The sequence below is a fragment of the Ptychodera flava genome, chromosome 5 (assembly GCF_041260155.1).
Source record: "Ptychodera flava strain L36383 chromosome 5, AS_Pfla_20210202, whole genome shotgun sequence".
Taxonomy (NCBI): domain Eukaryota; kingdom Metazoa; phylum Hemichordata; class Enteropneusta; family Ptychoderidae; genus Ptychodera; species Ptychodera flava.
The window spans coordinates 25,003,525-25,028,035 of NC_091932.1; the positions used below are offsets into that span (position 1 = coordinate 25,003,525).

At 36.7% G+C, this 24,511-nt stretch overlaps 1 protein-coding gene across 3 annotated transcripts; it reads left to right on the forward strand.

Annotated features, from left to right (window-relative positions):
- Positions 1 to 10,822: 10,822 nt before the first annotated feature.
- Positions 10,823 to 24,276, forward strand: LOC139133355 (G2/M phase-specific E3 ubiquitin-protein ligase-like). 3 transcript variants are annotated; one of them, XM_070699909.1, is made up of 6 exons: positions 10,845 to 12,685; positions 15,689 to 16,061; positions 16,545 to 16,677; positions 17,177 to 17,313; positions 18,862 to 19,039; positions 20,461 to 24,276. In XM_070699909.1, exons 2-6 carry the CDS (start codon positions 16,059 to 16,061, stop codon positions 20,718 to 20,720), a joined length of 711 nt encoding a protein of 236 aa, XP_070556010.1. In that variant the 5' UTR covers positions 10,845 to 12,685; positions 15,689 to 16,058; the 3' UTR covers positions 20,721 to 24,276. The 3 variants fall into 3 exon arrangements, 2 of the variants coding, with proteins under 2 accessions (XP_070556010.1, XP_070556009.1); XM_070699908.1 differs by having other exon boundaries at positions 10,847 to 12,685; positions 15,689 to 16,066; XR_011552572.1 differs by lacking the exons at positions 17,177 to 17,313; positions 18,862 to 19,039; positions 20,461 to 24,276 and having other exon boundaries at positions 10,823 to 12,685; positions 16,545 to 16,664.
- Positions 24,277 to 24,511: the final 235 nt, after the last annotated feature.

Consider the following 24,511-nt stretch of genomic DNA (forward strand, 5'->3'; position numbering starts at 1 on the left):
AGATATCCGAATCTTTCGTGTTCGAAAGGCTTATCGATTTACAGAAAATGCTAAACTTTTGTTATTAGTTTACATGTACATACCCAGCACACGGGGCAAAGCTAAATATTTACCACGTTGGAAAATTTCTGCGAGTCGCTCTCACCATAGGGGATTCGATCTCCGATGATGACGATGATGATGATTAAATATTTAAAATGAAGATCAATAAAAATATATCTGGACTCAGTAAATTTGTTGTTATTGTTGTTGTTATTGTTGTTGTCGTTGTTGATACTATTTGCAGAAAAGAACAAAGTATGCGCTGCAAATTTCAACACAGCCTAACTATACATGTGCGTCGCAAATTCAACACAGCCTAACTATACATGTGCGTTGCAAATTCAATACAGCCTAACTATACATGTGCGTTGCTGCCTAACTATACATGTGCGTTGCAAATTCAATACAGCCTAACATTACCCAAGGGGTGTCACTTCATTGCCACACACCTTTTTTTAATCGCCAAAAATGCACCTAGCAAGCATCGAAATCGGTAAAATTCGACGTAGGGTCAAAGCACATTGGTCCTTCTCAATCATACTCAAACATTTTTACCTCTTACCGATGAAAAGTCGAGAAATCAGCAGGTTTTTCAGCGCATCAGGTCGTCTCTTACATTCCAGATTTAAAAGACCGCGCGTTACATTAAGTCACGTGGGCGCATTTCAAATCGAACCAATAGCAGAGCTGGATGGGCCCAGCTTGAAAACCCAGCAGTAACGTAAGTTTCTTACGTCTTTGGAGACTATGGGTGACACTGTCTGCGTGCGTCTGCGTGGAAATTCTGGTAACTTTAACAGTTCCAGTTCACCCATAGCAAGAGAACGTTCTTTTCAAAGACGTGAGAAACTTACGTTACTGCCGGGTTTCACGTCGGGCCCATTCGTTCAGTACGGGCTCTGCTATAGGTTCGATTTGAAATGCGCCCATGTGACTTAATATAACGCGCGGTCTTTTAAATCTGGAATGTAAGAGACGACCTGACACGCTAAAAAACCTGCTGATTTCTCGACTTTTCATCGGTAAGAGGTAAAAATGTTTGAGTATGATTGAGAAGGACCAATGTGCTTTGACCCTACGTCGAATTTTACCGATTTTGATGCTTGCTAGGTGCATTTTTGGCGATTGAAAAAAAAGTGTGTGGCAATGAAGTAACACCCCTTGGGTAATGTTAGGCTGTATTGAATTTGCAACGCACATGTATAGTTAGGCAGCAACGCACATGTATAGTTAGGCTGTATTGAATTTGCGACGCACATGTATAGTTAGGCTGCAACGCACATGTATAGTTAGGCTGTGTTGAATTTGCGACGCACATGTATAGTTAGGCTGTGTTGAAATTTGCAGCGCATACTTTGTTCTTTTCTGCAAATAGTATCAACGACAACAACAATAACAACAACAATAACAACAAATTTACTGAGTCCAAATATATTTTTATTTATCTTCATTTTTAATATTTAATCATCATCATCATCGTCATCATCGGAGATTGAATCCCCTATGCTCTCACCAGCGGTCGCGAGGAAAATATGCGTCGATATCATTGATCCGCCATGTTTATTGTTGTTTGTACGTCTAGTTTGAAAGTCATAGACTTTCTCAACTGTGAAATTCATATTGCAATTCAATATTTTACGCACGAAGTCACCTGTGCATTTAAATACGTCCATTCGGGAGCAGAAACGTTTACAAACTTTCGATGGTGATAACTAGCTCCATGTCGTGACATGTCTCCAGTTCCGAAGTTTATCCGGTAAAATTCGTAAATCGAAATCGACATTAACATTGAGCGGTGATTGTGAAGCGTTAAATAAATGTCGGCAAAATAAAACATCAAATGGCTAGACGAGAGAGAGAGAGAGAGAGAGAGAGAGAGAGAGAGAGAGGAGAGAGAGAGAGAGAGAGAGAGAGAGAGAGAGAGAGAGAGAGAGCGGGCCGCTTCATGAAATGTTTCTCGGTCTGCTCAGTGTACTGGTCTCGCCGTTATCAGTTACGTATAATCTGTTGTTTGCATGTCAACACACTGGCCTGTTCACAACCTCCTGTGCACACTAATGGTGACCGTAATTTACAAAGACATAAACATTCGATCCCGCCCGTGAATGTCGAAGGTGAACGGGATTAACTTGATCCCGGGTATCAAGTCCCTGGCCTTTAAGATGATGGTCAGTGTTTATAGGCCACAAACAGTGTTTGAGTCAAGTTCATGAATGAGTTTTCACATTCACGTCCATTTGCTGCTTTATGGCGACTATTTTGCGATTCGGTAAATGTTTTAAATTTAGGGATGTTTAGTCTTGATGTTACGGGTTAGTAAACATGCGAATAATTTTTCTCGTGGTCGGTAATAACACTAATTATGTGCCTGGATAAAAAGACGTCCCGGCTATTACCTGGAACAGTAATTTAAACATTAATAGCACTTCGCCCCAATTTACTCAGCTGTACGATACCTACTACACATTAATGTTTTGTAATCAATTAATATATTAATTTACCGAACACATTTGTCTCTGTCAGTTTTACTCAAGGAAATCCCTCTTTTACTCTGAATGATAATTTGTTCAAGGTGTGTTTATCAAGTTGAACAAACATTGCCAGCATAAACAACTCTACGACATAGCCAAAACATTGATGTTGCACTCATCAAATGTTTATTTATATTTTTCCTGTCGTTCCAAAGCTGTTTTCTGTCGTTTCATGCACATTTTTATCAGTCCTAGACTAAATATATTTAAGATTTAAGCATGCATCCCTAGGTATGTCTATTAAAACATGGTCACGGTGCCGACTTCTTTCGTCGTCAATCTGTCTCGGCTTCGTAGTCGTTCTTGGTTGATTCTTTATATTGCTTCAGAAGGTTCTATGTGATAACGTTAGAAAGGTGGACGCACTGGCCATGAAGATATGCCCGAGATTGGCAAGTTTTGACATTAGGCGGACATGATAAATATAGAAGAGGAGGAATTGATCTAATGAAGATGTTGACGTCATGTAACAGTAATACATTTTCTTGATCTTGGGCACTCACTTACCGAGGCAAAGAAAACACGAGTGTTTCCATTTGTCCCGAACTACCTTTCTACTGTGAACTTTTTTCGCTAATTTTTAAAACAATTCGTTAGAGTATGATGTTTTAGGTTTTCTTTGGTATTTGTATTTGTATTTAAGTCACCCGTACACGGACTACTGTACACTCTTGCATTGCCTTTATTACATTTCCCATCGATGAAACTGCACAGAACGCTAACCATTTTTTCGGCATAGTGTGTACGCGTCGGTACAACGATTGGCATTTCCTACACTGGACGTGTTCTGTAAGTGAGAACAGTGGACGCCGTATTGGGTTAAATTGTTGCAAATTCTATCAAAAGGGAACGCTTGCAATTGATTCAGTTGACGTTATTTTCTATCGCCAGAAACTTTTTTTCTAATCACCCAAGCACGTTGTAACTCCAAGCTATTTTGAAATTCACTGTAACATATACAAATCGTTGTTAAAATTTTGCCCTAAGACGATATTACATGAGGCAAATTACGAGAAAGTGTTACTCGTCTACAGTGTCACCTGCCTGAGTGTTACATATGATATTCTATTGTGTGAGTCTATACTTTCACGTGTTCCTTCCTCGATTGCCAAATCAGGAGAAGAAACAACTAAAGCGTGCCAAAGCTTGAAGAAATTTAAAATCATAGTGCAGGAAGAGTTATACTTCTCTTGTTCTAGTAAGCTTTTAAAATCCTACAAGTGCGCATCCGTGTTTTTTCTCTTACATTTTTTCAAACACTGCTTGTTTACTGATGTCCGACACTCTGGGATAAAGAATAGTATCGTACGATTTACACAGACAAGTTCAAGACGGGTTACAAACTGTAATGAATTAGGAAAGGATAATGATGTATTTCCGGTTCAGTGATTGACCAAAAAAACAGTTCAAATGTAAACATGGCCCTTTATGAAAAACTGATTATGGTGCTTTTTATGATACCACAATTAGCCACAAGAATTGCGAAACAAGCGGCAAAGGGCAAAACATAGACGAAAAACCCAAAACCACCAAATCTTACTATTTTGTTGGCTACTATGGTAGGCCTGTTATTTATGTCGACAATGCAATCAACCACATTTTTCTCCGTGTCTTCTTTCGATCGGATTTATATCATCCTTTATAAATCATTAAAGGTATACTCTTTGGTGCTACATAGACAAATAATTCTGCAATTATGGGGGAAAGGAGAAAGATATTATTATAGCACGCTTGCAGATTTACCAAAATCGTGTAAGCTTATCAAATATCGCCTTCCGGTGTGCAATGTTCCTTTCGTTTCTTTTTGCTCAGAGTAACACAGGGATATGCTCACGCAAGAAATTTTGACTATAAATCGCTGTGGGGCACTCGACCAGTAAAAATTTGATGATATATTTATCATTGCAGTAAATGTGCAATGTTAAAACAAGTGTTTGGAGTGTTTTTAAATTGACTAGGTCTTTCCTTGGGTTAAAGCGCCTTTTTTTGCATCGCGAAAGTACTTTCACGATAAACAAAGTTAATTTGCCAATTAGCTAGGCCTGCGGATTTTGAAAAAGCAATTAAGTTATCTTTGTTTTGTACAGCTCTCCTGGGTAATGAACAGCGCTATAGCCCTCACGACATGGAGCAAATCACCTGTGAGCGTGTCTATTCACGCAAAAATACATTCGTGTAAATGACAACCATCGATCAATATGTTGACACAACCAGTTTGGTAGAGAAGACAGGCAGATATATTCACATAGTTATATAATATATCTGTCTGACAGAGAGGCACAATCTGTACACAACTAAATAACCAAGAAAAAACAGACAAACTGACATACAAACAAACAGACCAACAAAACATATTAACCAGATAAAACAGACAATGTAACTCAAACAATTATAAAAATATCTCGAAATCCAAACACTATCAATAAACAAACAAACAACGAGGATACGGGTCTCTGCAAAGTCTATTCATCTTTGCATTCGTGCACGGGAAACGAGTCAGTGAATCTAACCACAATTTACAGATTGAAAAAGATTATCGATAAGTAATAATAGACGGGATTCCAAGGTTTTAATTCCCACACTGTCGTTCGGAACAAACGTCGATAAAAACTCCACTCAGCAAAGAAAACAATCTCTATTCTTTTTTTCAGAGGCATTGTGATCAATGCGATGACAGGTTTCTGGAGATACTTCACGAAAATGTTTTTGAAGGTAAAATGGCAAATTGAATGGCAGTTTTGTGAGATGGGGAATCGTGATATAATATTTGAACGAAAATCAAATCTTAGAGCATGTGTTTATAATTTCCAAAATTATATAGAAGAATTTTACAGCTTTCTTTCAAGGTTTTTTGCTTTTCTATATATTTGTTGTGTTATGTTTTTGGCTAAAATATGACGATTCTATCACTTCTAACACACCATTGATAACGGTTTCAAAACTCAGAGCTGAAGCGACTTTTATTATGCTTAAAAACCTTAAGCTACAGACAATTTACAATTTTCTATTTTAGAACTGTCGGGGACAATAGAGAATACAATCTATTATTATATGTGAGCTCCAACTCTTTTGCGGGTAGGCATTTGACCATTTCACTTACCAAAGATGTCCGTCTAGGCCAGATAGACATGTTACATGCTATCATTATTCGCTCCAGTCACTGTAATATTAATTCATTCTTGGGTGTAAAAAGTACATCAACAAATTAAAGTTCGAGATAATTGCATCATCAAATCTGCCATTTGCTTATAGTATCCTTGTAAGTGATCAAACCACTAAGTTTTCATCAAACAATTTATTTTATGTGTTTGTCGTTTGAACATAAATCGGTGCCCAGAAAATGAGCGTAAATAAGGGTGACCAGGCTTGTTTTCTGGTCTTAAGGTGTTAAAGCATTAGCATGTTTGTCCGGATTTTGTAAATTCTTTTGGTTGACAAATGGGGTATCGTGTTCTTTCTATTCTCGGTTTGTCAGTATAGGCAATGATCTCATCAAGAATTGTCTTTGTTTATAAAAAATTATCACCTTTACTCCATCATACATAATTTACAAAACAATCATTCCCCTCCTTTATTTTTAAATGGTCCTTAAATACTTCAAATAAATTACTATCGTAATTTAACACTCTGAATGTCTTCATGTTCTTATGATATCGTCGAAATGTCCATATTTCTCAAGCAAATATTGTTCTCTGTTTTAGGGTATAACGATGCTTTGTTGTTGTGTAATGTATTGATGAAAATAATAATGGGGTCACCGAACCACTGCCTATTGCATAATGTTGCGAATTTTGGACCAATGTACAATCCTGCCATGGATTTTTCATTGGGTGATTTGAATTCGTATTCACAGAAGAATGGTAATTTTCATACAATCTAAGTCGTAAATGCAATTTGACAGTTCTTACAGGATGGAAAACAAACGACCAACTGTGTCTGAATACCAGTGCACCATTTTCCTTCAAATATTAAGATATAACCCATTATGAATTTCAATACGCCATAAGTTTTGAATACTGCTAAACGGAAAAATTTTCAAAGTAAAAGGCATGCGCACAAGAACGACGACAAATCCTCCTTTTAGTTGGTGCTATAAATATGTTTACACATGTGTCACGTATGCGCAAGCATGCATCTAACAATTTTTGTTGATGGGATAATTCTACTGATGAAGTATCAAGTGGCTCTATCACAGCTAAGAAAAAAAACGATTGGCCATTCGAAGATAAGAGGCAATCAAATAAGATAATGCATTTTGGAATAGGAAATGACTTAACAAAGTATTGAATCTTTGTTGTTTATGTAAGGAAAACGATAGTTTATGTTCCCGTAATCCTCCCAAAACACTTGAAAACATTAGGCACAGAAACATCGTCTTAGCGTGTCGTCAAAGTAACCGCCTCCTGAGGAGAAAATAATGAGTAGTAAGTAGCCGCCTCCTGAGACCAACTGGTGTAACCCTTTGACCTTTAAAATCGTCTTCAACATTAAAAAGATATTCACAACTTTTTGTTACTTTCTGCAATGTGCGGTCCACATCTGTCGGATAGAAGGCCCTTGAGAAAAATAATCGCAATCATACCAGTCCATAATCCGATAACACTAGGTCAGAATGCGTAAGACAATAGTTGTAAACATAGAGACAAATCAGCACAGAACAGACAGTAAATAGACAGTACACAAACAAAGTCAAATTCATGAAAGAAAGATATATGGACCTCTGGCCAAAAGACCAAGAAGTGATGTCAGGAGTTTCGAAAATAGTAAGCGCATCGTGCCCCACATGTGGCACCCGCCACGTATCAATCTGTAAGTCAGATAGGCAGTGGTCACTAACTTAAGGCCCAATGTCACCGATGCCATCAGTGATCATTTGTCGAAGAGAGATGTTGTATTTATCTACCAGCTTGCGATACCTGCCAAAAAAGCGTTTGAATGAGAGATACACCACAGCAAGGCTGCAATAACTCGTGACCAACTTAAGCTAAAAGTACGGTCCACTCACGAAACTAGATATTAATAACACGGCATCTAGTACATTAGCGGGCTGTTTGTCTTAGCTACCTGCTTTAGTTGTCTAACGGCACATTTGTTTATTCAACGTATTTTCGCACTCACGGTAGAAATTGCACAGGTACGAACACGCACAGTTAGGCCTACCGGAAAACAAGAACATGTGTAAACACACAAATAAAAATGTAACCCAGGGCTCACAAAAAGTTAACGGTATACCTCTTTTATTTACCCATTACATAAAGTTGTTTACGTCATTTGCCTGTTTATGCCACATCAGCCTTAGAGAACTCACTCGACACTTTTACCGGATATACGTTCTACGCCATTATACGTTATTGAACTCTCTCTTTAGTGCAGTCCTTACATTCATATAAATCAGACACTAACAAATTTGATTTTGGCATCGTAAAGCGATCGCGACAAATATTCCGCATAGAAGAACCCAAAATTAAAAAATATGTGACATCATAATGAGTTCTGAGACAGACAGACGTTTCATGCAATTTGTTTCATGCAATTTTCGCGAAATATTTCAGGTTTTGGTTTGCAAATTAACTGATGCAAAATTTATACTGGTAGGTTGGCCTTGAATGTTGAGTTTTTTGGGGTCGTTTTGCACTTCATCACGATTACCAAGGCAGAGCTATGGATAGATGCGAGGCATTTTCCCCCTCTCAGTACAATAAACGAGGCAGATTAGTATTCATTTATGCAAAGTATATTAATTAGCATTGGTCCGATATGAAAATATTCCTTTTGAATTTTGAATATTCATGTACCCTTCATCCTGCGTTGCATGTTACGAATTCTAAAAAAAGCCGACTATATAATACAAAAGGCATGCTCATATGAATGCACACAGTAAAGGAAAACACAACCCATACGAAGGCAAATCAAACAATTCATTTATTATTCATTCAACCGAAGCTGCAAAAACTGCCGCAGGCCAACCTGAGAATGAATTTCAAAATAGTATATTTATCTGGCTATAAAGTACTGACAAGTCATTTAAAAAATATGTTCTGATGGCTGGCCTGGCAAAGGAAAACGAATGGCTCATTTTCGCTGACAATAGTTGAGAAGACGACTGTAGACTGCATTAGACAAGATTACAGCAGATTAGACTAGATTAGAATAAAATGGAGCATTTCAATACATCTTTTCGCAGTAACCAACGGATATTTAAATTATAATTTGAATTGAAACACACCTCATCCGCAGTCTGTATTCTAATTCGCCAGTTGATAGTCACGTGGGATGCATTCTTTTTGTGCTGATCCACGTAAACGACGTCATCAGGCATCATTTGTTGGAACTGTTGCCTGCCAGGCATCAGTTCCGAAAAATGATGCCCGCTGACGTCAAAAACGAAATTGACACGTGCGCGGACCGGAATGTAAACAAAGATGTCGTCTGCGGCCGATCGAAACGATAGTCGAGAATTTTTCTGGTTCATTTTACTTTCTGAATAAGAATTGAATGCTTTGGTTTCCAACAAGGACTCGAAACGGACGAAAACTATAATCAAAGGTGCATTGAACGTTTTGCAGAAGTATTGCGATCCTGTTAGGAAAAACGTTTTCTTACTGGACCATTCCAACATATATTACATCATAGGCCTACACGAGACACGTTTTGTGTATAGTACGTTCTTATGCATGGCTACGGATGAGATGTGTTACAAAACACATATTGACTGGCCATGAGGGCAACAGCATACGTCTTTAACCCCTCGCGCCTGTGAGTCACCCCCAAAAACAGACTGTTTCCCTCGGCCTACGGCCTCGGGAAACAGTCTGTTTTTGGGGGTGACTCACAGTCCCTTGATGTGCAGACGTATGCTGTTGCCCTCATGGCCAGTCAATATTTGTATACTGTATTGTACTGTACTGTACTGTACTGTACAATAACGCGTACACCACGAATCCGATTTAGTCGCTCATCTGAAATTTTGCACACGTGAAGACATTATTTTTGAGACACTTTCACAAAAAGTTCGACGATTGGTGACGATCTGGTGCCCTGGCCAGCTACAAACACTGATGAAAATAAATAATACCAACTCATGTCTTCGGTAATGTAAATGGGCCACAGATGAGTGACCATTTCATGAAAAGCTGTAACTGTGAAATACATCATGCATGCCACAAATTGATGACAAAAAATAAACTATAGCACAAAACGTCTGCTCTTACAATTTGTAACTTGGTCATACCTTCGATAAAGTGGTAATGATGAAATACATCAAGTAGACCACAATATGGGTTACCAATATACTGCCGTACAAAGCATTTTTCCACACAATGATTTACATGATCATTACTGTGAAATACATGATATAAAATATTTTGTTGCCAGTCGCAGGTGTCGCGCGACACAATGTAGCTTTGAAAACGTAAAGTTTTCAAAGCTACATTCTCTCGGCATTACGAGTTAAGAGATAAAATGCATATGATAATATGGTTATGCACAAAATACTACCATGTATGGTTAAGGGATCCATTCATTGATTACGCTGCTCGTCCACACATCACTGTGTTTTTTTAAATATTTATTGAAATGTATATTATTTGCATGAGCGCGAAGGTATGGAACGCCGTAGCTGTCATAAATGCATTTTAGACATATCCTCTTTCCCATTTTCAGAACTTGTTTCGCATTTTTAAAACATGTTAGGCATTACTCTCACGTCACTCTGCATCGAGATTATCATTTTAGGCATTTGCAATAACATTACTGACATTCAACTGATCGTGTAAGGCATTTCAAACAATGTTATAGGCATTGAAATTATCATTTTAGGCATTCGCAATAACATTACTGACATTCAACTGATCGTGTAAGGCATTTCAAACAATGTTATAGGCATTGAAATTATCATTTTAGGCATTGGCAATAACATTACTGACATTCAACTGATCGTGTAAGGCATTTCAAACAATGTTATAGGCATTGAAATTATCATTTTAGGCATTGGCAATAACATTACTGACATTCAACTGATCGTGTAAGGCATTTCAAACAATGTTATAGGCATTGAAATTATCATTTTAGGCATTGGCAATAACATTACTGACATTCAACTGATCGTGTAAGGCATTTCAAACAATGTTATAGGCATTGAAATTATCATTTTAGGCATTGGCAATAACATTACTGACATTCAACTGATCGTGTAAGGCATTTCAACAATGTTATAGGCATTGAAATTATCATTTTAGGCATTCGCAATAACATTACTGACATTCAACTGATCGTGTAAGGCATTTCAAACAATGTTATAGGCATTGAAATTATCTTTTTAGGCATTTGCAATAACATTACTGACATTTAAATGATTGTTTAAGGCATTTCAAACAATGTTATAGGCATTGAAATTATCATTTTAGGCATTTGCAATAACATTACTGACATTTAAATGATCGTGTAAGGCATTTCAAACAATGTTATAGGCAATTAAGGTGATTGTTGAAGGCACTCGATTGTTCACTTTCGGCATTTGCAATACTGTTATAGGCATTTAATGAAATATTTAAGGTGTTTGCAACTTTACTGTGATATTTAGCGGATTATGTGTTGCATTTCCAATTACACTTAAGTCAATTCATTACATATCAAGGCACTAAAGGCATCGTCATAGGCATTCATTTTAGTTAATTGTTTCATGGCATTTATCAGTCCTTACGAAACTGATATAAGCTAGTTAATTCAAATAGTATTATGGTTATTTTCCAACAGTTGCGAATTTTGTGTTTTGTCTTGGCACTTAAATACGGCTTATTTGCTCAATATCTCCACACGAAAGCATTTAGCATCATTTATTTTATATTGGTTTTATCGTTAAATCCCCTGACATTGCAGTATTCGTCATTCATATTACCCTGAAACGTACTGTGCGGGCGCTGTTCTGTTATTTTAGATTGACCAACTCATTACCATGTCAATGGTAGGCTTGCACAATACAGTCAGAGTCATTCAGCTCATCGTCTTAGGCATTTTCATCATTGTAGAGCCCATTTGTGAGGGCGCTGTTCTCAACTCCGAGTCTGCGCAATAGGTCCGAATCAACGGAGCGCTCCCGCGAATTCGGCGCACATTTAACCCACTTTCACTGCTATCGTCTCCAACGGGCATTCGCGTGATATTGTACGCTTTGAGCTCGAACTTTTCGCCATGGCCATGAAACGAATCCTCGAACAAATGTCTCTCAGTACTTTGGCTTCGAATTTTGAAGCTGAGCGAATCGATCCAACGCTTGTTCCATCTATGAGTGAGGGCCAACTCATGCGACTGGGAGTTGGCACAATGGGTCTACAGCTACGTCTTAAACAGTTATGCCAGGCGTATATTCAAGCAGAAACACAGGAAAGTGAAGGTGACGCCGCCGCCGGAACATCAATGACTGCTTTGAATTTCACCAGTGGAGCTAGTGTAAATCGTATCCGTCGAGAGCGTGGGTTTCTGTTCAACTTCAACCCATCCAGGCAAGGAAGTCGTAGGCGAGGGTCAAATAATCTTACATCCAGATACAAACGAGAGAAGCGAAGTTGCTCGGTACAGTGCATTTGCTTAGCAGATCGTTTTGCGAATAAGGTGCCAACTCCATCCGAAAAACAGGCATTGTACCAAGCTGGACTTGGAGGTAAGAAGATCGAGTTTTGTCTTGATGATAATGAACAGGAAGTCGTACGAAAACTCACTGATGACGAGTGCGGATTCCCTCAGTTAAAAAACTGTGGTGGCTTTGAACTTTTACAGTGCACGGGCAATCGACGTACTTTAGACGTTATAAGCTGCAAGTGGTCGATAAAGGAGCTTAAAGCAAGGTTTGGTTCACAAGTCAAGTTCTATTTGCGACCGATACAAAAAAACCTAAGTGTGAAACCTGTGAAAGATGTTGAAACTCCCGATTTGAAGGAAGTGTGCCATGGTGTAAGGGAGAGTTTCCTGTTCTTGAATTACGCCAACATCTGGATATTTGTACTGCTATTGACGATGTCATCAATTCAAGCTCGAGCGAGGATGACCTGCCAGCAGTTTTTGAAGTTTCTCCTCAAGAAGAGACAGTTGATTTGACAACAGACGTCACTACGGAGGTAAGACTCTCCCTGGCAATTTATGTACCTAATGATTTTTGTTTTGAAAAGAAAACCATTGCATTGATTTGGCCAGCTGTCTCGTTGTATGATATATCTTTCATGATCCATCTGTTAGTCACACAACAGCACACAAAATACAAATAGCCATTTTTCAAAATGTTTATAATAATAAACGACAGCAGATAACCTGTATTCACTCATGTGTTAAACATTGAATGGTTAGCTGTCAATTTTTAGTAATATTCAATGAACAGTAGTAACATTGATTTCAATAAACTGTGACTTTCAAGAGATATATTCAGTACTACTAGGAAATTAATTAATTCATGAAATTTGGTCTACAAAGTCACCTGATCCAGAGAAGTCACATTACTTGAATTATACCACAAAATCTTGTGTTTTTGTACATTGTACTATTGATTGTGAAAAGACAGCTCTTGCTTTCCCACAAAATCAAATGTTACAAACAGTTTTATGAAATTTAACCTCAAATTTTCATGTTTTCTAACTTACAACTATGCATAGAAATGCAAAATAATTATGTTCCCAAAAATGTGAAAGAGTTATGCAATAAAACAGATTGCTCTTGAAGGAAATTGTAGGCACATTCACAGTGGCAGACACAGTACTATGAGGCACCCCCAAAATAACATATGTGTTTCCAGTAATCTGACTGATCCTAGAAAACCACCAACCCAGGAATTTTTCATATTTGGAAAAATTTCCGTAGAATTTTAAAAATTTTACCTTTATTTTGTGTGTTCAGTCAACAAATAGAAAAACTCCAACCCACCTACACTTATTTTCAGAGGGCATGTAATTTGCCATGAGGAAAACACACCATGAAATACATATACACGTCTAATATTTTCAGCAATATGAGCTGATATGGTTTCTGTTATGTTCTGTTTTTACCATGTCTAAAGCTATTGTCCACACATGCATATTGAATTTCTTCATGATACAATCTAATATGATTGCCAAGTTGCCGTTTGTTATGACTCTTTCATACCCATTCTCATAATGTATTGCCACATCACACCACACTAGGTTAGGTAGATTTAGCTTCAAATAATTAATAAATAATTAAGTAATACCATTTATGCTTGGTACATCAACATATCAATATGCAGTGTTTTCTCCAGGTTTCTCTGACGGGGGAATGTCCCTTTTGCTTAAAACTTTAGGGGTGTTTCAGTTCTGATTGAGGAGGACTTTAATAAATTATGCAAATTTTATTTATGCACATTTAATTTTGTTGAGGTATTTGCAAATTAACATTTAAGTGTAGGTCAAATATTAACGTAAAAAAGTATCCTGTTTCTTGTTCTTAGCTGTGTAGGAAATGTTTTAATTTATTAGAAGCTTACACTGATGATTCTCATTTCATTCATGGAAGTTTACACACACTTCAGTAAACTGGAAACAAACTCTGGGATGTACATCAATATCAATGGCTCAACCAATTTTTTTTTAAAAGTACGGTTGAGCTGGCAATACAGAAATGACTTAATAAGTAACAGAGACCTAAAATAATAGTTTCTACACTAACTTTTCGACAAACAATACTCAGCCTTCACCTGATTTTGTTAGTACTGCAATACTACTCTGCTGCATGTCAGTTCGCCGCTTCACTGCAGGGAAAGTGCTGATATCTGTCAGAAACGAAACTGCAGTTTTGAACCATGCGCACGCATTAATCCAAGTGATTCCTATATACAACTGTTTTTGTAATGTAATGAATGTATTTAAGGTGTATTTTGATCACTTTCACTGCATAAAAACCAATAATACTTACTGTATTAACATGGATTATTGCCTGTATTTTAGCTGAGAAGTGCATATACAGATGAATACAGTCAAGAATCCATTTTTTGTATTCAGCAAGCCTGTATTCATGTGGATTCATGTGAATTCACGTGTATTATACTATAATACAGGCAACTCATTATGTGATTTATCTGAATTATTGGGTTTTCATGCAGTGTTTTGCCTCAAAATAGGCGTCGTCTGTTTTTTTTTAGCTCATTGGCCATATATATATGGCAATACTGGCTATTAGTATAGGTGACGAATTTGACCTTTGACCCGGCATCTGTATGTATGTACAAATGTATGTATGTCTGTTTGTCCACTCTAAAAACTTGAGAACCGCTGCAACTATCACCTCAGTATTTGGTGTTTAGATTTATTATGGGGTGCAGATATGAATTTGTTCAAATGAAGATGATTGTTCCAAAAATATGCAAATGAGGTCTAAAAATAGAATATCGGTTAAAAGTGTATAATTCAGTGCCCACTTGCCAGATTCACTTCATATTTGATCTGTAAATACCTTAGGTATATTCTATTCTACTGTAATGATTTTGTGTTGATATTTGCCAAAACCTATTTTTAAGAATATTTTTGTTATTTTTTGGTAAAAAATCCATTTCTTGAAAACTATTTGTCAGATTATTTTGACATTAGTGGTCGGTTAACTCATTTTGCTGTCTAAATTGACTTGATTATAATTGCTGATATTTCCATTGAAACAAATCATAGTTTTCCTATGTTAAATATATTTATATCACTTTTCAAACATCTAATCTATGGGAGCACAGTGTCATTCATTGACACTATTTTTGTGTTTTTTTAATCGCATTTCTGGTATACCAGTATACCCATAATTCCCAGCATTTCATAAGATTCACAATAGGTGTATTGACCTTTCAAATGACCCTGTCCCTTGTCAAAGAATGTACAGTAATTGCTGCTAAGACTTGTAACGGGTGTAGGTGTAGCAGATATTTAATTTCAGGTATTCTTCCCATTTCCGTATCCCTGATTTTGAATGTGTGCTACATTATATGGGAACAACAGTTGTATTGACACTCTTTCAAAGTTTGCCTTGTTAATTGTGAACAAGCAAGCGTCATTGACTCTATTTATATTTTGTTTGACTTAATGTTGTTGACTAATTGGGAACAACTTACTGATGCTACATTTTTGTAATTGCAGTCTCCACCAGTAAGCACAATTCATGGTACATCAGATGGAACATTACCAAATGGTAATGACGAAAACAGTTTGCCAGGGGAACATGATGTTGAGGGAGTGGAAGATGGAAAATTGCATGTGAAACATGCAGTTCAACTGACAATAAAATACTGCAAAGACAATGCAGTATCAAACCCAGTTGAAATACTGAGGTATTACCAATCAAAGTTGATTATTGGTAGAGCATTGGATACCGGGGATACAAGTACTTATGAAGAAGGTGATACATCAGTTATCAGTGTGGATCGATTGATGGTTCTTCAGACTGGGTTTGACGAGATTTCCAGTTTGTCTGTCAAACAGCTGTGTACTACTTTAGAAGTTGATTTTTATGGTGAGGTAAGATTTTTATTTACAAGACTTCACATCCAAATACATGTAATACGTATCAATAACAACAATCCAACTCCAGCAAATTAATTGAAGGATGAAAACCTTGTTTATGGAATGATTCTTGCTTTTGTAATTGAATTTAAATTTCTGAATCCTTGAAATGTGTTATTTCTGTAGGTACAACATGCAGTTGTATATTCATGGACAGTGAATAATATATACCCTGTTAGTGACTGTACATGCTGCGAGTTTTCATTGTCTGTTTATTTACCAGTTTTACCTATAGCTAGTTAAATTTTACACCCAGTATTGCCCACAATATCTTGACAGAATACACCAAGTTATCTGATATTGTTCTGCAGTATCTATGATATGCTAATTCCATAGCTTCTTTGTTGTTAATTACTGCTATGATGTAGGTAGTAAGAACATTCATAAGAGACTTCCCTATAATAAATAATGTTTTCTTCAATTTCTGTGTCAGAGAGCCAAAGATTATGGTGGCCCTAGGAAAGAATTCTTTGCGTTGATTTTAAGGGAGATTAAGGAGAAGTATTTTGGTGACACATTGAAAGAACATCTGTCAGAAGAATATTATCTAGTAGGAGTAATCTTAGGTATGTATGTTATTCTAATACCCTTTATTAAAAGCCACTATAGCAGTAAACTCTTTCACAATCCCTTGCCTGCAGGTCTTTTTTGTTGCATGCTGTCAACAGTACAGCTAAGCGAGGCAAGGCAGTGTGTTGGTGCAGCCAACACACACTGCCTTGCTTCACTCGGCTGTAATGTTGAAGGCATGCAACAAAAAGACCTGCAGGCAGAGAAGGGCTGTGAAAGAGTTTATCATAGTGTGATCATGTGGCAGTCATATTTGAAAGAACAACCATTTCAGACAACCATTCTGAGTTTTGATCAGTTCCCAGCACTGTTATATGATGGCTGATTTCTTTGACACCAAAATTACAATTTAGTATGTACATCACTGGACTCAACATTTAACATGTGTTCGTATGTTATGGATGTAAATGATCTGAACTGGATTACCTATTATAGGATGATATTATTCATGACTTCTATTATTCCTAAAAAAAACACCTTTTTACACGTTACCAGCTCTCAGTATGCTACAAAATGGAAAGTTGGCCCAGTTCTTGGCAGATGATGTGCGCCAAAGGCTATTTGACATAGAAGATGAAACACCATGCATTGCCAAACTAAAGGATGGGTTGATGACTTTAGGAATACATCAGGTGAGTGTCATAAGAACCAATAAATAGTGCTTTATCCATAAGGCACCAGGACTGAAGTCTGGGAGGCTTGAGGATTGGGCACTATCTGTGTAGTATTGTTTAGGTGGATTATGCAGTGTTTAATCTAGGATGCTCCAGCAAGGGGGTATTGTCCCACTTTGTTCAAGGAGATTTCAATTTTCTAAACCTTGAAGATGCGTATATACTTCTTTTGCAGTTGTGTCATCCATAAAAATTGCAGTGATAGCCAATGTGATCTGTTGCAGTATAAATGATCTATCAATCTATGGTGTGAACTCATTACATATTGTTCTGATGGGAAGTTATGTTGTTTTTCCCACGTAAACTCTCATAGCGGACAAAATTTGAGTAAGCTTTGTTTGAAATTTAAGGGGTCTTTTTCAACTGCAAAAGCACAAGATTGCCCAACTTTCAGTCCGGAATGATTTTTGTAGAGTAAGAATGTTTATGCACGGACTTTGCAAGTTTCAGGTGTTCAGTTTCCTCTAATCCAGTTAGTAGACTGAACCACAGAGATACCTCCATGACTGAACCGTTATCTTTGGCGATGTGTTGTCAGAATCAGTTCTCAACTTTTTGTAGTGACAATTGTCTCACTGTTTGATGTTAATAAACAATAATTCAATATTCATACATGTACTCTCCATTTTTGCAATGATACTTTGAGCAAGCAGGGCCATTCACTTCAAGATCTTTCACGGGATGCGAAAGTGTGTAGAAACATGTGAAACTGTCAAATCAAAGTATCAATAATCCATTTCTTTGCCTGTGACATTACAATACGTTTATTGTTATCCTTATTTTTCTGTAACTTATGTACCCCTGAATTTGTATCTTTTCCAAGTGTTATAAAGAACAATTCTCTTGAACACATGGTTGATCATGCAACAGGATCATGCATTCAACAAGGATCGCGATAAAAAGTAACTAAATCAAACAAAAATTTATTTTTACAAGACTTTACTTTTTAAACTGTTGATAAGTATTTTGCAGTCACTGTTTTTTTCTAAAGCTAAGGGAAGTGAACCAACACATAATTTTTCTCAGTCCTCGGCTCATTGCTCGATGGGTCACTCCTTGGACATTCAACTAATGGTGCATGGCTTGTCACATTGTGCAAATTGCACAATCCCACAGCCTAGATGAAACACTGATGTTGTGTCATTTCTCTTACAAACCCAAACTCATATGCCCTATATGCCCCATATGCCGGTTATTAGTTACCAGAAAGAAAGTTTTTATTTAAAGTTTCCTTACTACAAACACAGTGCGTACTGCGTGAAGCAGGCTTTTTACCCAGAAGTGAGGGCTGAAATGTCTGAAGGTTATAGCATAATAGCACAAATCACCTAGTTCTACACATTTTACACAGCCACTTCAATGTGATGTGTGCACTGACCAGAAACAATCATTAAAAAAGTTTGATTGCCTTTCTTCCAATTACAAATTTCCCCTAATAGGTGGAGACTGTGTCATTGACTGATTTGTTTCAATAATAGGTTTACCATAGTCATACTTTTTTTACAGTTATGTATGGAACTACCTACAATGCAGTACTTATTTCAGCCTAACACATCAAGTGCCTTGACAATCAATAAGTTGAAATCCTTATTGACACCGACTTTCAGTGAAACTGGTACAAACAGCAGACGATTTGAAGGAGAGATTTTTGCACTGTTTCTGAAGTACTTGCGTGAAGTTTCCAGTAAGTTTCCAGTCAACTCTGTTCTTATTGTCATAAAGTTGTACTGTCAAAAGCAGCAAAAATAATTTTGACATGTTGAGACCCATTACGAAGTAATTAGCTACTTTTTGTCAAAACTGTTACAAGGTAATTAGTATCATACTGTTACATGCATATATCAACGTGTTCTAATATTGCCACCAGTCACCAGTCACAGACTTTTAACCCTTTGAACCCGGCTCGGACAGAAATGTCCGATGACGTCATAGAGTACCAGGGGGTCAGGGTGCAAAGGGTTAATAGGTACATACTTTTGGTAACAGGTACCCACTGTGCATGCACATTGCATTGACTTTGAACAAATCAGTTGTTTTCAATAACAAACCTTTAATGACAATATGTCATCAACAATATTCAACCTCTGTGAGTAACTTTACATTCACCCAGTGGGTTAAACCTGAATTCAAATGGACCCGGGTACAAACAAAACCATTTGCATAAATGCGCACACAAATACGTGTATTTCCATACACCTTTGTACAAGTGGGTTTGTTAGTTCCCATGGACAAAGTCCTGGAGGACGTATACATTAGGTTGTATGCATGCGTCCATGTGCCTGGACAGATCTCTCAGATTTCTTTTAAACTTGGTATAAGGATAAAACAGTATGACAAACATATACACATTGATTGGTTTTGTGATATGATCCAATATGGCCACAAGGTGACCATTTTGTTGCCATTTTTTCATGTGTACAGCCATTATGCTGATGTTCCCCGACCTCTGTCATTCAAACTTAGCACAAGGACAAAACATTATGACTGACACATGCATATCAAATTATTTTGCAATATAATCCAATATGGTTGCCACATTGAAATTTTGTTCTAATTTTTTTCAATTCACAGCTGTTATTCAGACATTCTTTGGCTGATTTCTTTTAAACTTGGCACAAGTACATGTAAGACACACTATGACTTACATACAATGTATGCATGTGAAATTATTTTCTGAGAATTTTTCAGAATTCAGTAGTGAATATTCCTGAATCTGTACTGGAACCTTAATCCATTTTCATAAGCAAATGTGAAGCACAGCACATGACCAGATGTCTACCCATGTCCTTACAGTCATTTTTTATTCACTATGGATGAAGTCCTGGGGGACTTGTAGATTGGGCAGCTGATATCTCAGCTATGGCAGGGCTGATTCATTCAAACTTGGCCCAAGGATAATATACTGTGGCATGCATATGCCATCCTTGTTAGGTAACTTAGAGGCAGTTTGGCGCATACCATTGTTAGCAGTGCCAAATTGTTTATAATGGTTTAAAGAAACTATTTTTAGATTGTTCATCATGTTTCACAGAAACTATGAACAAGCTGATCCATTACATGTGACCACAGTGTTCTTGACGATTTTTTTTTTCATTTTTTCAACAGGTGGCAGAAGAGGAAATATAACACTGAATGACATTCTTCAATTTGTGACAGGTGCAGAAGATGAACCAGTCCTTGGTTTCAGGATAACCCCTTCAGTGGAGTTTGTTGAAATGACACAGTCATATCTACCAACTGCAAACACTTGTATCAACAGATTAACACTACCAAGACCAACCATTGAGCAGCAGTTGCTACCAACAAGACAGATGTATGATCTGTATGATTTGGCATTTTCAAACAGATTTTTTGGGAATGTATGATTATGGTTAATTGCAGCAGAGAACAGTGTAAAACATGTACAGGAGGTGGTTAAAAGTTCACAAAAAATGAAAATACAAGTTTTGCGATTTTCATTGAGCTGAAATCAGTGTGAAAGTTGAAAGTTGGCCAAGAAATGTCAATGTTATTGGGTGACTGTGTACAGTCAGTAATGTTTTTCCTGGGCTGTAATTCACTTTTTTGCTGTTTGACAAATCCACTGAATTAAATCTCATTGTAGACCATATTTCCTTGTAAAATCCATAGATTTGCCATAAAACCTGGTGACAATGCTCCACAGTCCAATTTAAAAATAGTGAAATTAAATCCCAGTGAAAGCAAATGCTTTTTTCCCTGACCAGATTCTGGGCACATGCAGACAGGCTTAAAGAGATTTATTTGAAATTTGGCAACTGCAAGTATAACATACATAAACCATGACTATATTCAGGTCAATTGTTTTGTGTGATAGATCAATGCCAGGCAATTGTTTTCATATTGGCCTCTGGCATTTCTGAGAGTAGGCCATTGTTTAAGCAACATGGACAATTGACTTGAGGAAATATTTATGTCTGCTACTACTCGGACGTTTGCCCATTGTTTCTGTCAAAATTGACATAGATTGAGTGACAACCATCTGCAGCCATCTATGGCCATGTTGTTGCATGTGTGACAATTATTACTTTGTGGGGCTCTTGTAAGTGATCCAGTCACTTATAACTTTGTTAATATTTGCATTTGATAATTTTTATATATTATCTTCCTGATTGTTTTAATATTGTTACCTGTCTCATGTTTTAAGGGCTGAAGCCCTATGGAGGCTGCACCCCTATTTTATTTACTCCAGATCTTTCTTCTTCTGTCATTTTTTGTTAAGCTAGATCTCTAAAACTGCTGTAAACAGCCATTTCAAGCTTGTGGGGCTCATCAGGCCTAATGAGTACTCATGCACCTGACCCTTTCAATTTTCGTGGATCAGGTAACTTGGCTGCCGGTAATTAAATTCATGTTTTTTGGATATCTAATTAATGTTGCAAAATCAATGTATCACACCACTAGAGGAGCTAGAGCGTTGTTCCATTTTATTGGTGTATATAGGACCAAAATCTTTTAAAATTTTCTGTATGACATTGGATGGCCTTTGACCTACTACGGAGTATCTCAGCAACAGTATGGCAGTATGGGCTAGATTTTTTTTTCTTTTTTGCGTGTGTGCATATTAGAAGTATGGGCGCTAAAGTTTTTCCAAATGTTTTTTATGACCTTGGATGATGACCTTTGACCTACCTGGTATCTTTACTACTACAGGACCTACATGTTTCATTTCTGTTGCCTGTTCATCATTATAGTATCAAACTCCCCCCCCCAAAAAAAAAATAAAAATAAAAATAAAAAAATTATGGATTGCCTGGGATGTTTTTTAGCTCCCATATATGCATATGTATATATGCAAATGGGAGGTATTCTTATAAGGTGGAAAAATGTCGTCTGTATGTATGTATGTATGTGTGTATGTATGTATGTACGTATGTATGTATTTATGTATGTATGTATGTATGTATGTATGTCCGTCCACATCAAAATCTCCTAAACCGTAGCACCTACTGTCTTAGTATTTGGTGTACAGGTGCACCTAGGGGTGGAGATGTGAATTATTCAAATGAACATGTCAGTGCCAAAAATATGCAAATGAGGGGAAAAAAAGGAAAAATCCTGCAAATGGCTAAAACTCAGTAAGCATTAGTCAGATTTGGTTGAAACTTGGTATGCAGATTTCTTTAGGTATTCTAAATTATGTGTGCAAAAATTGGGATGAAATTTGCATGTTTGTATTTTTAGGGTATTTTTTCCTTTTTTAGTCAAAAAAATCTTGTTCTCTGAAATCGCTCGTCTGATTGCTATGAAACTTAATATTCATGTTCCTCAGGATGACCTTAGTCATGCTTGTACAAATTGTATTGATATTGTCATATTTGTAATTTTGGGGCAATTTTCCCAATTTTTGATAAAAAAAAATTTTATCCAAAAACTACGGATTTGATAGCTTTGATATTTGGTATACAGGTATCTAAGATTAATCTCAATATAATATATTGAAGGTATGTTGAAACTGGCAATTTTTATTTTATTTTGGGGGCAATTTTTGCCTTTTTTTGGTCAAACAAATTTTCTCCTAAAACTTCTGGTAGCTTTGATATCTAGTGTACAGGTTCCTAGGGTTTATGTTAATTAGATATATTTAGAATTAGGATGAAATCTGCAATTTTGTATTTTGGGGGGCAATTTTTTTCATTTTTGGTAAAAAAATTTGTTTCTCAAAATTTACCAGTCTGATTGCTTTGATATTTAGTAAACCAGTTCTTAGGGTTTTTGTTAATAAGATATATTGAAATTAAGTTGAAATCCGGAATTTTGAATTTTTGGGGCAACTTTGCGAAACTGTCAGTGTTACTGGGATATCTTTCATTTTGTATTTTAAGATTTTTTTTGGTAATTTTATACCTACTGGCACTAAAGAGTATATAATGTGGTGATTTAGTAAGCATTTGATATGGTAAACTGTATTTGGTGTTGAAATGCAGTAAAAAAATCCTGGCAGATTTTGAAAAAATTCCAAACAAATGCCAATAAAAATTCAGCCAGAGAAGGTTTGACAAAAGAAAAGATGGGAGAGTGGGGAAAAAAGAATGTACAATGGATTGGATAAAAAAGATAATGTACCTCATCGATCTTCCAGACACCGTCCCTTATCAAATGGTCCACCCCGATGTATTTTTGTGCGCAATTAACCATGCAGTGTATTTTAGTTTAAGATGTCAAGTTAGGTAAGGATTCGAAAGGAATAGACAAGAATAGACAAGTTCACCAGAGTTTAACTTTCTCTCTTGTGTCATCATCCTTGTGTAATTGGTTAAGTTTGTAAGTTGTTCCAGATGTGGATGCACCAGCTGTTCTGGAAGAAAACAATGTTTACTTTTCCATGTAGGGTTTCTGAGTTGATGATTGTATGTTGAAATTTCTCCATGTATCTGGTGTATGGGCAAAGTGTAAACATTGGTTGCATGTTATGTATTTCAGTCTGTGTCAAATATTGTAAATGAAAAAATCAAGAAGAGTTTGCTGTGTGCTTGTAAAAGATAACATATTTGTCAATACATAAACTGCCTTGCAAATTGATTGTCTTAAAGATTATCACAGAAGTAGAAAAGGGAAAGAAACTAATCAAATTGCTGTAACAGATTCACTCTCAGTGCCTGTATAGGCCAATACTTGACTATTTTATCATTACTTTCAGCTGTTTGTTATATCTTTGCTACTCTCCATGGGCCAAGGCACACTTGGGGTCAATGTCATCACTCTGTGCCAGTCTGTGTATGTCAGTATGTCTGTATATGTATGTCCATGTTTCATACAATTGTTGACTTGTTTTGATAAATATATGGGAGCGAACAGTGATGTTGTCACTATTTTTTACTTTCTTTTACCCACTAATATGGCTTGGGCCTCTGCATTACTGCATGCAGCTATATTTATATTTAGAATTATCTAGATTAAGTGATTTTTAGCTCCCATAGCCATATGTATATATGGCAATTGAAGCTATTCTTATAGGCTAGGGAAATGTCTGTATGTATGTATGTCTGTATGTCTGTGTGTCTGTATGTCTGTATGTCTGTATGTCTGTCCGTCAACATCAAAAACTCCAAAACCGCTGTACATTTCATCTTGATATTTGGTGTGTACATGGATGATGGGCTGTAGATGAGATTTTGTTCAAATGAAGTTGTCATTG

Bases quoted from the DNA above. Each gene is read 5' to 3' on its own strand.
- LOC139133355 (XM_070699908.1), top strand. From the start codon at position 15,980: ATGGTTCTTCAGACTGGGTTTGACGAGATTTCCAGTTTGTCTGTCAAA. The intron at 16,067-16,544 runs GTAAGATTTTTA...TTTCTGTGTCAG, and splicing joins AAGTTGATTTTTATGGTGAG to AGAGCCAAAGATTATGGTGG. The intron at 16,678-17,176 runs GTATGTATGTTA...ACACGTTACCAG, and splicing joins TCTAGTAGGAGTAATCTTAG to CTCTCAGTATGCTACAAAAT.